Source organism: Entelurus aequoreus, linkage group LG09 (assembly GCF_033978785.1).
Source record: "Entelurus aequoreus isolate RoL-2023_Sb linkage group LG09, RoL_Eaeq_v1.1, whole genome shotgun sequence".
Taxonomy (NCBI): domain Eukaryota; kingdom Metazoa; phylum Chordata; class Actinopteri; order Syngnathiformes; family Syngnathidae; genus Entelurus; species Entelurus aequoreus.
In genome coordinates, this window is record NC_084739.1 from 37,623,979 (window position 1) to 37,646,865 (window position 22,887).

The 22,887-nt window shown below is 37.3% G+C and overlaps 1 protein-coding gene across 5 annotated transcripts in view; it reads left to right on the forward strand.

Annotated features, from left to right (window-relative positions):
• The window catches only part of LOC133657403 (sorbin and SH3 domain-containing protein 1), a 140,528-nt gene that overhangs the window by 35,058 nt on the left and 82,583 nt on the right, over window positions 1–22,887 (forward strand). For 4 of the 5 annotated variants that reach the window (XM_062058696.1, XM_062058692.1, XM_062058694.1 and 1 more), the window contains exons 2-4: window positions 20,572–20,608; window positions 20,683–20,769; window positions 21,039–21,149. In XM_062058696.1, the coding sequence (XP_061914680.1) occupies window positions 20,736–20,769; window positions 21,039–21,149 (145 nt within the window). In that variant the 5' untranslated portion in view covers window positions 20,572–20,608; window positions 20,683–20,735. Of the gene's footprint in view, window positions 1–5,882; window positions 6,082–20,571; window positions 20,609–20,682; window positions 20,770–21,038; window positions 21,150–22,887 lie in introns of those variants that run through there. The other variant, XM_062058693.1, reaches the window with a different exon arrangement.

A 22,887-nucleotide genomic window follows, 5' to 3' on the forward strand; every position in this document is an offset into this window, starting at 1 on the left:
ACTACACAGAGTATTTTGGGAAGCTACTCTTTAAACCGACACATGGTGGGGGCGTGGCTCGGTTGGTTGTTGCATCCGCCATCCGAGTCACTGCCATTGTGTCCTTGGGCAAGATACTTTACCCACCTGTTCCCAGTGCCACCCACACTGGTTTAAATGTAACTTAGATTATGGGTTTCACTATGTAAAGCGCTTTGAGTCACTAGAGAAAAGCGCTATATAAATATAATTAACTTCACATTACATTGGAAGTGTCACCGTGTGCATTAAAACCAACAAAACTAAAGGCCTACTGAAACCCACTAATACCGACCACGCAGTCTGATAGTTTATATATCAATGATGAAATCTTAACATTGCAACACATGCCAATACGGCCGGGTTAACTTATAAAGTGCAATTTTAAATTTCCCGCCACACTTCCGGTTGAAAACGTCTAGATATGATGACGTCTGCGCGTGACGTCAACGGTTGATACGGAAGTATTCGGACCCATTGAACCCAATACAAAAAAGCTGTTTTCATCCCAAAATTCCACAGTATTCTGGACATCTGTGTTGGTGAATCTTTTGCAATTTGTTTAATGAACAATGGAGACTGCAAAGAAGAAAGTTGTAGGTGCGATCGGTGTATTAGCGGCGGATTACAGCAACACAACCAGGAGGACTTTGAGGATAGCAGACGCGCTAGCCGAACGACCTCACCTTGACTTCCTCCGACTCCGGGCCGCCAACCACATCGGTGATCGGGTGAAGTCCTTCGTCGTACCGTCGATCGCTGGAACGCAGGTGAGCACGGGTCGTGATGAGCAGATGAGAGCTGGCGTAGGTGCAGAGCTAATGTTTTTAGCGTAGCTCTGTCGAGGTTCCGTAGCTAAGTTAGCTTCAATGGCGTCGTTAGCAACAGCATTGCTAAGCTTCGCCAAGCTGGAAAGCATTAACCGTATATTTACATGTCCAGAGTTTGGTAGTATTGTTGATCTTCTGTCTATCCTTCCAGTCAGGGACTTATTTGTTTTGTTTCTATATGCAGTAAAGCCCGATGCTATCACGTTAGCCTAGTAGCTAAAGAGCTTCACCGATGTATTGTCGTGGAGAAAAAAGTCACTGTGAATGTCCATTTCACGTTCTCAACTCTCATTTTCAAGAGGATATAGTATCCGAGGTGGTTTAAAATACAAATCCGTGATCCACAATAGAAAAAGGAGAGAGTGTGGAATCCAATGAACCCTTGTACCTAAGTTACGGTCAGAGCGAAAAAAGATACGTTTTGCACTGCACGCTAGTCCTTCACTTTCACGTTCCTCATCCACGAATCTCTCATCCTCGCTCAAATTAATTGGGTAATCGTCCCTTTCTCGGTCCGAATCTCTCTCGCTGCTGGTGTAAACAATAGGAAAATGTGAGCAGTCCTTCCTCCGGTGTCGTCACGCTACTTCCGGTAGGGGCAAGGCTTTTTTTTATCAGAGACCAAAAGTTGCGAACTTTATCGTCGTTGTTCTCTACTAAATCCTTTCAGCAAAAATATGGCAATATCGCGAAATGATCAAGTAGGACACATAGATTGGATCTGCTATCCCCGTTTAAATTTTAAAAATTCATTTCAGTAGGCCTTTAAAGACAAGTTTCTGTCATTGAGTTGACATATGAAGATATCACACTTTCCCTTCTCACTCCATGCAGTGAATCCACAGCGAGACGGAAAGATGGCGCAGCCAAACTTGGTAGTTGACACTTTTACCTGCATGGCTAATGGCATACTTGCCAACCCTCCCGTTTTTAGCGGGAGAATCCCGATATTCAGCGTCTCTCCCGACAACCTCCCGACAGAGATTTTCTCCCGACAAACTCCCGGTATTCAGCCGGAGCTGGAGGCCACGCCCCCCCCCCAAAAAAAGTTGTACTTTCAAGTACAACAATGAGTAGATGAGTGTTGTGTGTGTGTGTGTGTGTGTGTATATGTGTAAATAAATGAACACTAAAATTCAAGTATTTATTTTATTTATATAATAAAATCAATATATATATATATATATATATATATATATATATATATATATATATATATATATACATATATATATATATATATATATATATATATATATATATATATATATATATATATATATATATATATATATATATATATATATATATATATATATATATAACGTACATACCACTTCTCGCCAGCAACAGGCGCTGTTGCAACACTTCATTCATAATTTAGTCAAGCATAATGAACGTCTGTTTCTACACCGTTACATACATATATATATATATATATATATATATATATATATATATATATATATATATATATATATATATATATATATATATATATATATATATATATATATATATATATATATATATATATATATATATATACACATATATATATATATATATATATATATATATATATATACATATATATATATATATATATATACATATATATATATATATATATATATATATATATATATATATATATATATATATATATATATATATATATATATATATATATATATATATATATATATATATATATATATATATATGTATGTAACGGTGTAGAAACAGACGTTCATTATGCTTGACTAAATTATGAATGAAGTGTTGCAACAGCGCCTGTTGCTGGCGAGAAGTGGTATGTACGTTACCTGCGGGAAGTGCTCAGAACTGTGACGCCTTCCAATTGATAATCCCGTGACCCAAGTGGACTCACAGTCTCACAATTTGCACTGTTTTGCAGGACACTGTAATAAAAGAAATTCATAATCCACCTGGTGCCAGTGATATGTTGAAGCGACAGCAGTGTGGAGCTGCATTTTGCCACATACAGTTGTGGACCGTCACATATATATATATATATATATATATATATATATATATATATATATATATATATATATATATATATATATATATATATATATATATATATATATATATATATATATATATATAGCTAGAATTCACTGAAAGTCAAGTATTTATATATATATATATATATATATATATATATATATATATATATATATATATATATATGAAATACTTGAGTTGGTGAATTCTAGCTGTAAATATACTCTCCTCTTAACCACGCCCATAGCCACGCCCCCCGCCCCAACCCCCCCCCCTTCCACCTCCAGATATTGGAGGTCTCAAGGTTGGCAAGTATGGCTAATAGCGTGTCACTCCCATTGTCAGTAGCTGGGTTACCAGAGTGCAAGTGACTTCATGCAACGAGTCTTGCTTCATGATTTCTTGTTTTTTCTGACCAAAAATATCAATATATATCGATTGTATTATCGAACGCATTTTATATTGATATTGAAATCAGTGTTTCCCATAAACTGCCAAGATACCTGTGGCGGTGGGGGCGTGGTCACCATGACATCATCGAGTAATTTGCATAATTTACTACAATGATTTGATTTTCTCTAAAAAGGCTCAAAAAATGTATACTTACTAATTAATAATAACAGTTTTGTTTTAAACGTCCATCCATCCATCCATCCATCCATTTTACAATATAATTACAACACTTTATGTACATATTTATATACAGATTTGAACAATAAGTTATTCACTGAAATATATTTATTAATTGTGGTTCTTACAAAAAATATATCTTATAAAATATAAAAGCTAAAATGTCTCAAAGCTCTGCCCCTTTAATTAGTGCATACTAAATAATTTAACTTTAGCCTACTACTACAACCATATTATTTACCAGCAACATAAAGTGAAACAGAGGCAGAGGTGTCCTGCCACAGTCAGTAACAAATAAACAGAAAACAGTAGTGGTGGTAGATAGACACAGAGCTTCATCAAACATCTGATCCACGAACAAAGAGCTCCAAAAATCTTGAACTTTAGACTGCCATCAGTTTTACTCCCTACACTTAACCATGTGTTTCCTACTGCCTGCAGACTTTGCACCCTTTGTTATATACACATGTTGTGTTTCTAATATAAATACATTTAATAAAGTCAAATACAAATAAGGCAACAAGAGAAGTATCCTACACTTCTGTTTTGTAAAGTAAATCTGAACAGCCGATATGGGCATCTACATCAACTATATGATTTGCCTGAGAAGCTGGAGAGGACAAAATATATATATATATATATATATATATATATATATATATATATATATATATATATATATATATATATATATATATATATATATATATATATATATATATATTTTTTTTTTTTTTTTTTTTTCAAATTATTATTATTTTTATTTTTTTTATTTGTGGCGGATGTAATTCTTTTGTGGCAGGCCGCCACAAATAAATGAATGTGTGTGAAACCCTGGAAATATTTATATATATATATATATATATATATATATATATATATATATATATATATATATATATATATATATATATATATATATATATATATATATATATATATATATATATATATATATATATATATATATATATATGTCTATCGCGTTATATATTGATATTGTTTTAACCGGCCCGGCCCTACTCTGCATCATTCAACTTACTGTGTCATGAGCTTACAGTAACTTAATGAATTATTGTGACCACAAGGTGTCGACAAAAACTGTCACCACTCCACTTCAATTCAAAGACAGCATGTGTTAATTCCAGTAATAAATTGGTTACTGTTTTTCATACCTACCATTGTTCTCTGTTTGAGTAATTTAACTTGACCAATCCTTTACACACTACAAAATAATAAACGTATGGACAATAATGTGTGCTAATCAGCCAATACTCAAAACTCCATTATGAGTATTGTATCAGAAGTTAAAAAGTCGTATCGGAACACCCCTATTGTACAATGGTATCTCATTTTACGTTCCAAAAGTTTACAAAATTGTTTGAAAAAACAAAAATGTTTTCCATAAGAAACAAATTACATCCAATTGATCTGTTCACAATACCCGAAAGTATTATCACAAAAAACATTTTATATAGAATGATTATAGTATTACATGATAAAAAAAAAATACAAGTTTATAATGTATGTAATGGATAAATAAATATTTACAATCACTTTCACCTTTATTAAAGACTCTTGTTGGAAAAGATACCAGGGAGGGGACGTACGAGAGGAGGAAACATCAACATTCTTATTTTTCTACTGAGTACTTTCTGGAATTCATTAATATTACTCACTTTCTTTATCAAAATTCTGGCACTTGCAATTTCCTTTATTATTTTGCAATTGTATTCAATAAGAAAGCACACAGTCTGATTCAGCAATTTGTGGGATTCTTTGTTTGGGCACTCGATTTCACGGACTGGTTTGTTAAGTGCAAAATATTTATGAAAAGTAACATTCACACTCACATTCACACACTAGCGCCAATTTAGTGTTGCCAATCAACCTATCCCCAGGTGCATGTCTTTGGAGGTGGGAGGAAGCCGGAGTACCCGGAGGGAACCCACGCAGTCACGGGGAGGACATGCAAACTCCACACAGAAAGATCCCGAGCGCAGGATCCAACTCAGGACCTTTGTATTGTGAGGCAGACACACTAACCCCTCTTCCACCGTGTTGCCCAAATGTATATCATATTATCAAAATTATTACTCAACGTTGATAAATGCTTACTTTATTTCTGAGTGATTGTGATCAAAGTCAATTATTAAAACAATTGTTTTTCAAATCTGAAAAAAAAAATCCCTCCTCCAATGTTGTCGACATACCAAACATACGTACTAATTAACAGACAAGCAATGTGGAGGTTTATCATGCTGACTGAGGTACGTACAGTAGTCTGGTAGCAAACACCCTACATGGGAAGAGGAGGAGGGTGTGATCTTGCGGTCTGCACAGATTCTGCAGAGTGGGTGCCACATTCCCAGGTGGCATGTGGTGACAGGTCCATTTGGGCACACCTGTTATCAGAAACAAACAGACCCCGTACATAGTGAGGGTCACGGTCAAAGTTGGGACGTGCTACTCAGATCCCAACAGCTTAGCCAGACGTCTCAGGAGACTTTCAGACGGACGTTGAGCTGGACACAGCATCCCTGTAAGGACAACCCTTTTTCTGCAACAAGTAGGTGCATTCTTATCATAGTTATGCTGGATTGAAGCCTTTTTGGGTCCAATACTTTCATCACAGCCAAGCATGTTTGACAGAGTTGTAGCACTCTAAAAAAAAAGAAACATTGGATATGTGAGCTTTGTGGATTTGTTACTTATTTTTGTGCATATACTAGATTGTATAGGTAAATAAGTCAGCATTTTCTTGTCACCCTCCTATTCTGTTGACAGCACAATACTTTCAGCCAAAGAGAAAAAGTTTCAAAATATGTATAATTTACTTCCAAAATGTTTCTGCAAAAGTAAAAATCCCATAAAACTGAATTGAGGAACTTAATGCTGGATAATACATCAAAGCATATCACAAAAATCCCCAGATATGATACAAACATGTCTGCTAAAACAGTTTAATTGGGCACTTATTGGGTTCTACGATCTTTCAAGATACTATTTTTGATATTCAGGATTTATCAGCATGTGTATAAAAGTTATCATAACCACTCAGATGCTGTTAATGTAACTTTTTAGCTGTATTTGTTCACAGCAAATCTTTTGCATCATTCGGAAATCTGAATGTTAATAAAAACTAAAGGGACGGAAAAATGAATTGAGGGCTATGACAGTGCTTATATATCACAGCATGTTATAGAAATCACCAGACAACATACACATATGCCATCTGAAAGAACAGGGGTCAGCAACCCTCACTATAAAATAGCCATTTTTTCCCCCTTCCCATTAGAGAAAAATAATCTTGAGCCACAAAACCTAACATAGTTTATTAACTTTGTAAAGTGTTCATATTTGTTTATTTTGACTGTTACAACAATGGAATACAACAAACAAGAGTGTAGTGTGAATGTGTAATGACTGGCAGTTAGTGTAGCTGTGCGATAGTGCGTTGGTTAAACCTGCTTGTTTTGAAAATCATACAAGGTCAGAATTGCACAATGCAGAATTCATCTCTCTATTATCTGCTAGGATTTGTCCTTTTTTTTGGGGGGGGGGGGGGGGGGGGGTATTCATAGTTGGTTGAAATGTATTTCAAACATGTATTTAGTATCAATATGATATATCACATATTTTTCATATTTTCTTTACATGTCCAAAAAGGAGTAGAAATAAGTACGGCTTATCTAATCCTCCCCCTTTTTCACTTCATAGCAATTACTAACACATACTTCCTCTCCTCAATTTGTACACAATTTACATCAATGTGTTCTAAATACATCAGTTCTTCTCATAAGTAGTTAAATCCGTTATAATTCGCTTAATGAGTTGGATAATATTTCATTTTTAATAAATTCAAGATGTTTGTCATAATTCTTCTTCTTTGTACTTTGTAAACACTTCTCGTTTGAACAGCCTCTTAAACTGAATCATATTAGTGCTTTGTTTGAGTTCTGTACTTAATCCATTCTGTAATTTAATTCTACATACTAATATACTAAATGTTTAAAGTGTTGTACGTGCATACACATGTTTTAAGTTGGACTTTTCTCTAAGGTTATATTTCTTCTCTTTAGTTGAGAAGAATTGTTGTACATTCTTGGGCAGCAGGTTATAGTTTGCTTTGTACATCATTTTAGCTGTTTACTAATGCACCAAATCATTGAATTTCAATGATTCAATAAATAAAGGGTTTGTATGTTCTCTATATCCAACATTATGTATTATTCTAACCGATCTTTTTTGTAACACCATTTGTGAATCAAGTGTAATTTTGTAATTATATCCCCATATTTCTGCACAATAACTCAGATATGGTAATACTAGCGAGCAGTATAGAATATGAAGTGATTTTTGGTCTAGAACATCCATCCATCCATTTTCTACCGCTTGTCCCTTTTGGGATCGCGGGGGGTGCTGGAGCCTATCTCAGCTGCATTCGGGCGGAAGGCGGGGTACACCCTGGACAAGTCGCCACCTCATCACAGGTCCAACACAGATAGACAGACAACATTCACACTCACATTCACACACTAGGGCCATTCATATTTTGCTTTATTCATTGTAGAAATTTTCTTGCCATCTTATGTTGTATATTGTTATATGAGATTTCCAATAAATATATATAATCTACTATTACACCCAAAAATTGTATTTCCTTTATTCTTTCAATTTGTACTCTGTTTATTTGTATTTGTGTTTGACTTTCTCTTCTAATGTTAGCAAATACCATTGTTTTGGTTTTACTGAGATTCAAAGATAGTCTGATTTTGTCAAACCTATGACGATCTGTCACTTCACATCAGGTTATGTTTCCTTAGTTTGTGTTTATTTCCTGTCAGCGCTCTTATTTTAGTTCCAATTCCTGTATGTCTCCCCTGAGCGCTCGCTCGTTCGAGGATTTATTAGGTTACAGACTTTTTGCTGCTTGCTGTGTGCATGACTGCTCCTCTCTTGTGTTGAGTACAATAAAAGACTCTTACCTGCACGTCGTCCTCCTGTCTCCTGCATCTTGGGGTCACAACTACCTCAGCCATGAAAGTTCCTGACAAAACCATCTCTTTAATTTACTAATTTCTTCTATTATTATTTGTATTATCTCCTGTGTGTTCTTTTCTGAACAGAACGCAGTTGTGTCATCTGCAAATAATACTAACTTCAAGTCTTTTGTAACTTTACAAATGTTTATATGAAGATTGAACAATGTTGGTTCCAATATTGATACCTGGGGTACACCACAAAATATCTAGTACTCCGTTGAAATATATTCACCTAGCTTCACGTATTGCTTCCTGTTGGTTAATTAGCTTTTTATCTAGTTCAAGACCAATCCTCCGATGCCATATCATTTTAATTGTGTAATTAGGATATTATGAATACTTGTGTCACATGCTTTAGTTAGATCCATAAATACTGCTGCTGCACTGTTTGCCATCTTTTGCAATTGGTTATTTCCTCTGTGTGGAGGTTGCCCTCCTGTGGGTTCTCCTGACACAACGATTCTCTTGTGAGCCCGGTAGTCTGAGGAAACAGTCTTTTATTTTCATACAGACGTATGGTTTTGCTTTCCAGCACAATGTCTCTTGGTCTCATCCGTCTTCTCGCCAGCCACTCCAACCACATCTCTCGCCCCAGCTGCTCCTAATAAGGGTGACAGGTGATTAGATAACAAAGCCCAGCTGGACAATCTACTCACCTGCCACTGTCTTCGAGGCGGGTCCTTGCACACCCCGCTCCACGGCAGGCCCGCAGGCCACGCCCCCCTCCACACTCTGTTATTTTGATTAATGGCATATATGTTGACATGTTGGCTCTGTATCCGTATTGGTTGTCTGTGAGTGTTCCACTTTTGATTATGAATTTGTGCAATATGTTGTTGAATAATTTTTCAATGATTTTAGAAAACCGTGGCAGTGACGAAACCGGTCAGTCGTTTGTGAATTGGTGTTTGTCCCCATTCTTATAAATTGGTACAACTTTTGCTATTTTCATTTTGTCTGGTTAGAGTGAGGGTCGCTCACCAAAGAAGTCGACGTCTTGCTTGTATCTCAGCCACACAGGCATGCATCCCTTCCTTTTTCTTGCCTTCCTTGTGCTCATCCAATCAACAGTCACAACTCAGCCTGTATACATGCAGAGCCTTACAGAGAGTCATAAATTATTACTAGAGACTTCCCTATCCCGATTTTGGGATCAGATATTTGTCTTTTTTTAACTGATCGGCTGATGAGCTTCCGAGCCCAGCCACAGCGTTGTCCCAGTGTTTACATACTAAATGTACTCACGTGAAAGATTCCTTCAAAAAGGATGGTAGGTAGACACAATTACATTTCCATATTTCTATGCAAGTGTTGCATGAATTCCAGGAGACCAGAACACCTGCTCCAATTTAAGAGTGTCATCCATCCACAGTGTGAAGCATCTTCTAAGATACTAGTCTTGACCACAATGGCGGAAAATAAAAGTTAAATAAATAATAATATTTAAAAAGTTTCATTCCATGTAACATTATCCTTGGAGGAGTAGAGGAAAAGGGATGGCTAAGCATGACACACACACAAACACACAATGAGCAGGGCGTCGCAAGAAGCTGACTCCCCTTCCAAATGACAGATCTTCTCACACTATCTCTAAGGGAGAGCCTTGCCACCCGACGGAGGAAACTCATTTCAGCCGTTTGTACCTGTGATCTTGTTCGTTTGGTCATAACTCAAAGCTATACTATAAGTGAGGATAGGAACCTAAATCGAACGGTAAATTAAGAGCTTTGCCTTCCGGCTCAGCTCCTTCTTCACCACGACAGACCGAGGCAGAGGCCACATCGCTGCAGACATCGCACCGATCCGCCTGTCGATTTCACAATCCACCTTCCCTTCCCTCGTGAACAAGAATCCGAGGTACTTGAACTCCTCCACTTGGGGCAAAATCTCCTCCCCAACCCAAAGATGGCACTTCAAACTTTTCCGGATGAGAACCATGGACTCGGACGTACTGATTCTCATCCCAGTCGCTTTGCACTCAGCTGCGAACCGATCCAGTGAGAGCTGAAGATCCTGACCAGATGAAGACACAGGACCACATCATCTGCAAAAATCAGGGACCTAATCCTACAGCCACCAAATAATAAATGATAAATGGGTTATACTTGTATAGCGCTTTTCTACCTTCAAGGTACTCAAAGCGCTTTGACAGTATTTTCACATTCACCCATTCACACACACATTCACACACTGATGGCGGGAGCTGCCATGCAAGGCGCTAACCAGCAGCCATCAGGAGCAAGGGTGAAGTCTCTTGCCCAAGGACACAACGGACGTGACTAGGATGGTAGAAGGTGGGGATTGAACCCCAGTAACCAGCAACCCTCCGATTGCTGGCCTGGCCACTCTACCAACTTCGCCACGCCGTCCCCGATACCCTTAACGCCCTGACTGCGCCTAGAAATTCTGTCCATAAAAGTTATGAACAGAATTGGTGACGAGGGGCTCCTTGTCACCAATTCACTTGGACTCCGCCAGTGCAGCCCAAACCTGACTGGAAACAGATCAGACTAACTTTCGGCAATGCGGACCAAGCTCTGACACTGATCATACAAGGAGCTGACCGCCACAATCAGACAGTCCGATACCCCATACTCTCTGAGTATTCCCCACAAGACTTCCCCAGGGACATCCTTACTAATAACTTGATTTGACACATTTGTCTTATATTCACTTTCTTGTCTTTGATAATGCTGGAAATAGTCAAATTCTTTGGAGTCTTTTGGAATGATGTTATGCACAAAATCGTCAGTTTGTTTGTCTGTATTCACAAATGTAGCATCTGATGATGTACAGGGTATATTTCTAAGTCACCCTAAGAAGATGTTTAAACTTCCCACTTTTACCAGTATTCCAAATGAGTCCTTCAGTGAGAGCAGCAGCATCTTGGTTAATAACTGATGACAGAACTTGTTTCTTGTCATGATACTTACTTACTGCTGCTCATCCCACTGATTCTTACACGCCAGTCTTATTCCCCCAGCCAGAACAGATAGATTTCTTCTGAAGCATCGCTTCCTAAAAAGGCCAGGAGTGATCTTTGCTCCTAGGTGTTTATACAGCAAACTGAACATTGTACGCTGTCATCTTGTCCTTTTATAATTCTTTATACGCTGTATTCACCGCCTCTGGGTTCATTTGAGAATGGAAAGGAAGTGGCTGATGGCAACAGGTGGCCTGCAGGGACTTTGGAATTGACATCATGATACATGGTTTGACTTTGATTATATGTGTGTGTTTATACAGACACAACAATTTGTGTTAGTCGGTAAGATTATCATCCACACTAAGTGATATCCTAAAAGGGTTCTGCTGTTTGGATTCACTCCAATCTTTCCATATCAATTTGGCATCTTCTCTTTTAGAAGTTATAGGACGCATTTTTCCCATGTGATTAGAAATAATAAGTAATGAATAATAAATATGAACAAAAAGCATATTTTATAGAGAATATTTATTGTTTTACATGCAGAAACTCACATAAATGACTAAAGTAATGGATAAACGAACATTTTAAAAGTTAAAAAAGGTTAAAGTACCACTGATAGTCACACACACACTAGGTGTGGTGAAATTACCCTCTGCATTTGACCCATCCCCTTGTTCTGGGAGATGAGGGGAGCAGTGAGCAGCAGCGGTGGCCGCGCTCGGGAATCATTTTGGTGATTTAACCCCCAATTCCAACCCTTGATGCTGAGTGCCAAGCAGGGAGGTAATGGGTCCCATTTTTATAGTCTTTGGTATGACTCGGCCGGGGTTTGAACTCACAACCTACCGATCTCAGGGCGGACACTCGAACCACAAGGCCACTGAGCAGGCTAATTTTACATTACTTACTTTTATTAAAGACTCTTGTTGACGAAGATGGAGATGAGTAGAGTGTGAGAAGGGTGGAGAAAGGGAAGACGCCACCTTTGTACTTTACTATGAATTCTTCTTTGAATTCAGTAGTGTTTCGCACCGTCTTTATCAAAGTGCTGTCACGTCCAACTTTCTTTGGTCCCATAGTGGATTAATTTGCTGTTGAAATCAATAGAAAAAGTACAGAGACTGAGTCTAACTCGATTCTGTGAAATGATAAGCGGGTAAATATTACGTGCAATTTTTTTCTCCACACGATAACCCAAAAAATAGAGTGAACAAATGCTGAGGTAGCTTGTGTCTACTGTTGAGAGCTGAATGAGCAGTTAGCATGTTGGCCATACACTCAGGGCATCTCTGTGAGGAGTTTGGCTGCTCTTCCCAAAGGCCTACTGAAATGATTTTTTTTTATTTAAACGGGAATATCAGATCCATTCTATGTGTCATACTTGATCATTTCGCGATATTGCCATATTTTTGCTGAAAGGATTTAGTAGAGAAAATCGACGATAAAGTTCGCAACTTTTGCTCGCTGATAAAAAAAAGCCTTGCCTGTACCGGAAGTAGCGTGACGTCACAGGAGCTAGGATTCCTCACAATTCCCCGTTGTTTACAATGGAGCGAGAGAGATTCGGACCGAGAAAGTGATGATTACCCCATTAATTTGAGCGAGGATGAAAGATTCGTAGATGAGGAACGTTACAGTGAATGACTTGAGAGGCAGCGATGGACATATCTTTTTTCGCTCTGACCGTAACTTAGGTACAAGCTGGCTCATTGGATTCCACACTCTCCTTTTTCTATTGTAGATCACAGATTTGTATTTTAAACCACCTCGGATACTATATCCTCTTGAAAATGAGAGTCGAGAACGCGAAATGGACATTCAGTGCCTTTTACATCGCCAAAATGCTTTAGCTACGAGCTAACGTGATAGCATCTTGCTTTAACTGCATATAGAAACAAAAGAAATAAACCCCTGACTCGAAGTATAGATAGAAAATCAACAATACTATTAAACCGTGGGCATGTAAATACACGATTAATGCTTTCCAGGCTGGCGAAGGTTAACAATGCTGTGCTAAGGACGCCATTGAAGCTAACTTAGCAACCGGATTGCACAGAGCTATGCTAAAAACATTAGCTCTCCACCTACGCCAGCCAGCCCTCATTTGCTCATCAACACCCGTGCTCACCTGCGTTCCAGCGATCGGCAGAAGGACGAAAGACTTCACCCGATGCGTTTGGCGGCCCGGAGACGTAGGAAGTCAAGGTGAAGTCGGCGGCTAGCGCGGCTAGTGCGGCTAGCGCTCCAACAAAGTCCTCCTGGTTGTGTTGCTGTAGTCCGCTGGTAATACACTGATCCCACCTACAACTGTCTTCTTTGCAGCCTTCATTGTTCATTAAAAAAATTGCAAAAGATGTCCAGAATACTGTGGAATTATGAAATGAAAACAGAGCTTTTTGTATAGGATTCTACGGGGTACCATAACTTCCGTTACTCGGACTTCGTCACGCGCATACGTCATCATACCGCATGTTTCAGCCGGATATTTCCCGGGAATTTTAAAATGTCACTTTATAAGTTAACCCGGCCGTATTGGCATGTGTTGCAATGTTAAGATTTCATCATTGATATATAAACTATCAGACTGCGTGGTCGGTAGTAGTGGCTTTCAGTAGGCCTTTCCCACGTGTCTTTTTCTCTTCCTCACACATCCAAAAAAACATGCATCTTATGTTAATTCTGTAAATACTTCAAAGCAATTAATTTAATTACACTATTGTAATTATTATTCCGCCCTATTTTTTGTCCGCCTTCTCCCACATTTTCCATCCATTAGACTTTAAAAATGTATTTGTTTTGTTTGTTTGTTTTTTTCAAACAATTTCCACATTTTCAGGAATTCCATATTTTACGGGACTTTTTTCCCCACTTCTTCCAAAACTTTTTTTTTTTTTCCACTTTTCACTTCTTTTTCAAACTTGCACAATTCCCACATTTCTTAACTGATTCAAATAATTTCACCAGCAACACATTTCGCCCATTCTGGACATTCACACTAACATTTTTTAAATTTCCAAAAATGCCATTTTCCCCAAATTCCTGTTTTTCAACATCACTGTTTCCACCCACTTTTTTGGACAACTTCTCCCACATTTATCAACCATTACACAATTAAAATATTCCACGTATTCAGGATACCCCAGTCTGCTGACATGCAAGCAGAGTAGTAGATTTTTGTAAAAAACTTTTATAATTGTAAAGGACAATGTTTTATCAACTGATTGAAATAATGTACATTTGTTTTAACTATTAAATGAACCAAAAATATGACTTATTTTATCTTTGTGAAAATATTGGACACAGTGTGTTGTCAAGCTTATGAGATGCGATGCAAGTGTAAGCCACTGTGACACTATTGTTCATTTTTATTTTTTTTATAAATGTCTAATGATAATGTCAATGAGGGATTTTTAATCACTGCTATGTTGAAATTGTAACTAATATTGATACTGTTGTTGATAATATTAATTTTTGTTTCACTACTTTTGGTTTGTTCTGTGTCGTGTTTGTGTCTCCTCTCAATTGCTCTGTTTATTGCAGTTCTGAGTGTTGCTGGGTTGGGTTTGGTTTTGGAATTGGATTGCATTGTTATGGTATTGCTGTGCATTGTTTTGTTGGATAGATTAATTTAAAAAATAAAATATTTTTTTTAAATAAATACAAGACCAATGTGCAAGACACTTTACCCACCTGCTCCCAGTGCCACCCACACTGGTTTAAATGTTGCTTAAAGATGTAGATAATGTGTTTCCCTATGTAAAGCGCTTTGAGTCACTAGAGAAAAAGCGCTGTTTAAATATAATTCACTTCACTAATCTAATTCACTTCATTTCACTGGGGAAAGACATTACATCCATCATTTGTCATGGAAAGTGATTTCAGGACATGACACTGCAGTCAAGTTGAAAATGAGTTTGCTACATTGTGGTCATGGTTATGATAACTCTGTGGGAATTGACTGTGAAAGGATGCAATGTCCCCCCTAAAGAGATAAAGTAAACAGTGAGTGTGTCTGTGCCTTTTCTTGGAATTCCAAATGAGGATGTCTCTTAAATCAGCGGTGCTCAAAGGGAGGCCCACTGCAGGATGGAGGTGGTCTTGATGTTGCTTTTGCATGCACCAGCAATGAAGCTGGGATTTGCATATGTTAAAAGGGGAAAATGTGCTTGTTAGATTGCTTTAAGAAAGCTCTTGACATTTAGTACAAGAAGTACAAGTATGTACATATAACTGCTTATAGGCGTCTACATAAAAATGTAAATGTTCACTGTTCATCATACTCAGGTATGTCAAACTCGTTTCTTATTGAGGGCCACATCGCAGTCATGGCTGCCTTCAGAAGGCCACTTGTAACTGCGAATGTGTGAATATAAGTGTACAATCACTTCATTATATTATTACACAATAGGTTGTGCGTTTGATTATTTGAAATATTGTACATACAAATTGGTGAATAACTTGCAAATCATAAATCAAGGTGACAAGCAGATATTTAGTATTTAATTTTACGGTATATAATAATTAAATCGATTCACATCTAAAAGGTGATTCTTATTTATTTTCATTCTAAATTATTTAATTGTTTTCAAAAATCGATTGAAAAAAACAAAACATTTTATTTAATTTTTTTTTTTAGAATAAATTTTTTAAAAACACCTTTTTAGGCCATGCTTACTCACTTTGGTATACGTCATACATCAGCAACCAAAATATGTTTTTGTAACCTGTTTTGTAAAGGTTTTATTAGTTATTAATTGTTTAAATCTAGAATCGTGTTCAATCAATAATCGATTCTGATTGGAATCGTCAACCCACAATCAAATAGTGAGGTGCCTAAAGATTCCCACATCTATTAATAATGTAATATTTGGTGCATTAGCATATAATGTTACAATTTTAAAACACATGTTATTTCATGCATGATATACATGTGTTCTGTCAAAATGTAAAGAATGAATACATTTAGTAAGAAAGAAGAAGTACACACATTATTTGTAGGGTTTCGCGGGCCACATTACATGTTGTGCTGGGCCAGATCTGGCCCCTTGGCCTTGAGTTTGACATCTGTGATCATACTCATTAACTCTAGATGTATATTTACTAATTAACCCTGTAGCTCAGGGGTATTCTATTACATTTTTTGGGGCGTGGGCCACATTTCCAGAAAGCTAGGGACCGGGGGGCCAGACTACTCCTTTCAATATTAGTCTTATTTTCTATGTTCCGCAGAACCAGCGTCCTCTACAGTAGACATTTAATTTTGGTCTATCTATTTTGTCAGAGTTACAGGAGACATTTAATATTGGTCTATCTATTTTGTCAGAGTTACAGGAGCGCTTTTAAGGACCTTCTGTAAAAAAGTTAGTCAAAGATAATCTCTATGACAGCACTCTAGCGTTTTTAAGAATCTGCTGAAATAATGGGAATCTCACCTATGCCTAAATGATAAAAAAGAGAGGACCTATAGTGGAACCTTGAGGAACACCACGAGCATAACTAAAGAAGTTGAACAAATGACTACTGGCTGCATCTGAAATAAACACACATTACAAAAACTAAGTGCACACAAGGAGAGGACTTAAAAGGGGCGCCTTGAGGAAGCCTCAGTTATGTAAATCCCAAATGTGGAGCCCAGTGTTCTATGTTTGCTAGCTAGGTTAAATGTCAATGCAAAGATCTGCCAATGTGTTTACCGTGGTCCAAGTTCCTCTCTACCACGAGTGTCATACTTATTTTAGCTCAGAGGCTGCATGGAGGACACTCTATTGCCACTTGGGTCGGACTGGTGAAATCATGTCATAATAACTTAAAAATAGAACTACGGCAACTTCAGATTGTTTTCTTTGTTTTACAAAGAGCCGTCAATGGGGCAATACACCATTACCATGGGTGGAACCAGACTTAAAAGAGTTAGTAGGAACTCTACAAAACAATATAAATAAGACACAAAGCAAGGTCGACACTCTCGAGGAACAGATGATTAACGGTGTACAAAAAGATGTTGCAGATATCCAAGAACAGATAATCAAAGGGAGAAAAGAAAATCGTAAAGATATGGTGGAATTTAGAAAGTTCAGAGCTGAACGGGGAGAATGCAACATTGCGCCAACAGTTGCATGCAATGCAACAAGATAACACTGATTTGAAGAACTTGCTCCCCTCAACTCCCAGGGGGTGATCAAGGGTGATGAGTCAAATGCAGAGAATAATTTTGCCACACCTAGTGTGTGTGTGATAATCATTGGTACTTTAACTTTAACTTTCAGGGAGGAGATGGCTGCATTGAGACAACAGCCCAATGCCAGACAACAAGATGTCACCAATCTGGGGAATATCACTGTATTGGAAAACTTCAACCTCAGGTTGTTCAATTGTAATATAAACGACATTTGTAAAGTTACAAAGGACTTAAAGTTAGTATTATTTGCAGATGATACAACTGCGTTCTGTTCAGGAAAGAACACACAAAAGCTAATACTAATAATAACACAATAAATGAACAAATTAAAAAGATGGTTTGACAAAAACAGACTATCTTTGAATTTCAGTAAAACTAGTGTAATGCTATTTGGTAACAGTAGAAGAAAAAGTCAAACACAATTACCAATAAACGGGGTAAATATTGAAATGATAAAAGAAAACACATTTTTGGGTGTAATAATAGATGATAAAATGAACTGGAAACATCATGTAAAAAATATACACCATAAAGTAGCAAGAAACACCATGAGTAAAGCAAAACATGTTCTGGACCAAAAATCACTTCATATTCTTTACTGCTCACTAGTGTTACCATATCTGAGTTATTGTGTAGAAATATGGGGAAACAACTACAAATCTGCACTTCTTTCACTAACGGTGTTACAAAAAAAATCAATTAAAATAATACATAATGTTGGATATTGAGAACATACAAACCTTTTTATTTATTGAATCACAAATATTGAAATTCAACGATTCGGTGCATTTGCAAACGGCTAAAATTATGTACAAAGAGAACTATGACCTGCTACCCAACAATTCTTCTCAACAAAAGAGCAGAAATATAATCTTAGAGGAAAATCTAATTTAAAACATTTGTATGGTCGTACAACACATAAAACCTTTAGTATATCTGTATGTGGAATTACATTTTGGAATGGATTAACCAAAGAAATCAAACAAAGCAGCAATATGATTCAGTTTAAGAGACTGTTCAAACAACAAGTGTTCACAAAGTTTAATATTTGTTTACTTACTATGGGATATTATTTATTCATTATAAACATTGATTGATTGATTGATTGATTGATTTACTGTTCATTTACGGAACAAGGAAATGGGATAACATTGCTATGGTATGAAAAGGGGTAGTATTAAGCTTAGCTTCTTCCTACTCCTTTTCGGACGAGCTGTAATGAAACAACAGGAAATATGTGATGCATTACATTGTATCGTATGCATGTTCGAAATAAACTGAAACTGGACTGAACTGAACTGAACTTTGGTCCAAAATAGAAAAAGCACATTCTGAAAATGTACATATAAAAAATAATCCTCTTGACATAAAACTTTAAGTTCATTAGTGTAGTTGCAAATGCACCATTAAGAACTCAATAAACTTAGACTGTGTCTCAGTGTATCTACAAACCCATTAAACTGTAAGTCACAGACAATCTGCGATTGAACAAAATTTAAAATTTAAATTCAATAAAAACTCTTCGAGGTATCAAATTCCACATATTAATCCTTTGCTAACTCAACAAACCATACAAACTTAGAATAAACTCTTAAAGAGGGCGGAGATACTAGGTGCCTTCTAGGCATCATTGTATATTAATAGAAAAAAAAGCTGTGCAATGCATGAACAATTTAAACAAACCCAAAATAACAACTTTAAAGACTGGCAGCATTGCAGTAAATCACACACTGTTCATTTTCTTTCAATTTCCACAGAAGACAATCATTTTCACAGAACTATAACAAGGTGCAGTGTCTCATGCAGCATTTTAAGTGGAGTTACCAAATGTGTATTTTACGCCTGAAACCTGGCATCTTTTAGCTTTCACGAGTGCATCAAAATCAGGTGTCACATCTTGAGTGCCAGACAATTTCAGAATGTATAATATGTAAGTGCTTCTGTGTGAGCCTTGAGCGAAGATTTGTTTTATTGATGCTCATTACAGAGAAAACCTGCTGACAAATCTCTGTGATTTACCATTCACTTACATGAATAAATAGGAGGATGATCATTTTTCTTGAAACACTCTGCATCGACTTTTCACTTTTTTGTTGAAATACGTTGGGTCAAGGAGGAGGAGCCGCAACCCCGCTTTGGCACTCAGCATCAAGGGTTGGAATTGGGGGTTAAATCACCAAAAATGATTCCCGGGCGCGGCACCGCTGCTGCCCACTGCTCCCCTCACCTCCCAGGGGGTGATCAAGGGGATGGGTCAAATGCAGAGGACAAATTTCACCACACCTTGTGTGTGTGTGACAATCATTGGTACTTTAACTTTAACTTTAACTTAACTTCTGTGTACCAAACAGAATTGCTACATCCAGTGGACACATTGAGAACAGCAGTTTCTTTCACTTAAAAATTAAGCTGATTTTTACACTTAGGAAACTCATCTCATGGGTCGGATAAACCTGTTTGTGTACCTGATCCGGCCCGTGGGCCGTATGTTTGGCATCCCTGCACTGTACCACAGGAGCACTCTGCTGTTTTTAGGCATTTGCTGCAAAAATGTTTGTATCATAAGTTTTGGAAAGCACTCCAACTCGTGGAGCTCATTTCTAAGTCTTGATATGGTCATATTCCAGTATTGCAAGAAAACGTGTTTGCTTTGGCTGTCAAAGTTTTTCACGATGAAATACAACGCATGCCTGGTTAAAAGTTCATCCTGAGCCACCACTAATATTAGAAACCGCTGATGGGAAAGTTGTTTATTGTGGTGCAGCTGGCGCAGACTAGAGGAAGTCACACATAACAAGCAACAATATCATTCATTTGAAATCCCTTTGGTGGCTTTATTCTCCCTGCACTAACACTAAATTACATTTTGCATGTTGATTTTGTTTTGTTTACATGTGCACACCTCAGGGCCCTCCAGAGGAGGGCAGCGTGACACCAACTCTCAGTAAGTCTTGTGTCAAGCGATCACATGAAATGCGCTTTTAAAAAACTAACCTCTTGTCTCTTTGTGCACTGAAGTCCCGCCGGGTCGTCGTGCTGTGAGCGCCATCAGGGTCACACCTTTGTCGACCATGAAAGGATCTCCTGACCTGATTCCTACTGCAGGTGATATTTCCCTCTCTTCTCATCATTAAACTTGCATTGCCTACAACTGTGGGACACCTCATACCCACTAGGGAAAACGTAGAAGGATGTGGAATCTAACCTGCTCTGTGCTCTACTTCCTTCAAGTGATCTTGGCAATTTGCTTTACATGACAGGAAATGAACTAAATGACCTGGTTTTGGTGTTCTATTTTTGAGACGTGAGGAAACAAAAGAATAATTTTTTTTAGTACAAGCCCTGTATGAGGATGTTTGTTTGAATGCTTCCAGGCCTGGACCCCAGCAAGGTGTGCAAAGGGAAAGGAGTGGTGACTCTGAAGGCCACCCTGGTGCACTTAGATGATGAAGGCAGCGCCGGGCCAAGCATCATCACATCATCAAGTAAGCCTGAGCGAATGACGCAGCGGCACTTTTTTTTGGAATTGTGGAATTGTTCCTATCTTTCACAATCTTTATGTAAGACAAGAACACATATGTTTTTCTTTTTTTATGCTTTCTAACTGGAAAATAAATGCGATCAAAAGTCTGCTTACAATAAAGCCTATAGTCGCTCCATTCTGCCTATAAAGTTTTTTAAAAATCATCCGGACACTTCCATCAAGATTTTCTATATTTGCTGAAAGTATGTGTAATGTAGTAACATGCGCATTCATAATAACATGTAATATTGATGTAGTTTGCTCATTTTAAGCATACAGCGGCACGTCAATTTCATAAACACATCACAACGTTCGCTTTATCTTTGGACAACATCACTGATTATTGCTCAATGCGGACATGAGAGCCAACAAACATAAACATCACTTACTGTACAATGTCTGCTTTCATTGGAATTCCGACTGTTAGTTAAGTTAAAGTTAAAGTACCAATGATTGTCAAGATGTTGATTATTCGCATTTAGATGAACAATCAATCATAATCATCGCAAAGGACGGGGGTGAAACAAAGCGTTTTTTGGTCTTTTTCACCATTTCCGGGTCTAAATTGGTTGTCAACATGTACCAACTTCACAGTGTATGTCCACAAAGACCTGTCTGCAAAAAAACATTTAAGCGGGGCATTCAATTTTTTCAGGGGGGGCCTTGCCAAAAATTGATGCCCACCGCGTGAGCTTGCACGCTTGCCAAAGCTGCACTGCTGGGATTCCATCTGTCCACAACTGATTACAATTATTACAATTATATACGTGGTCATTGTAACGATATGTGTTTGAAATTATTTAGGCCTTAATTGTGTCTGAAAAATGAAAGAGTTGGCCATTTTTATGGTGTTAATGAGATTGTTGATCCCATGTTGATGTGCAAAAAACCTCTTTCTTGTTTAAAAGCTACACACAATATTTACTGTTCTTTGTTCAAGCACGTAATAAATATTCATAAAGTGGTTAAATCACTGAATTATTTCCTTCCAAAAAGGGATTCAAATTAATTTATTTATATTGACACGTCTCATCTGTGCATAAATTACTAGACTAACCTTAGGAGATGTACAGATGATACTTGTCAATATCAAAACTTTACTTTATATCCCTTTTGGCCACCATAAGTTGTCGTTTGGGGTTGATTTCAGCTTTTTAAAGGGTACTTTAACCCGAAAACAATACAGTATGTACTTTATTATCATATATTAAACCCTTTTAAGGATAATCTAATAATTTATGCACAGATGAGATGTGTTAATATCAAAGTATTACGTTAAATCACCTTTTGGCAACCAAAAATACATTGATTTAATGAATACATCTAAACACTTTATTTATTTATTATGTGCACGAACATATAGCAGTTAATATATTATGTAACTTGTAAGCAAGAAATAGGTTTAGCACATCAACATCGGATCAACAACCGTTCTTTGCATTCTCAATAATACCATAAAAATGGCCAACTCTTTCATTTTTCGGACACGATAATGGCTTAAATAATTTCAAACACATATTGTTACAATAACCATGATTATGAATGTTTGTCTTACGTGTACTAATCAATTGTGGACAGACAAAGCCCCAGCTGTGAAGGTTTAGCAAGCGATGCGTGCTCACGTGGCGGCAGGAATAATAGATTTAATTTACAGTTGTGATGTCACGATCGATGACTCGCCTGCGGATGGCATCCTAGGA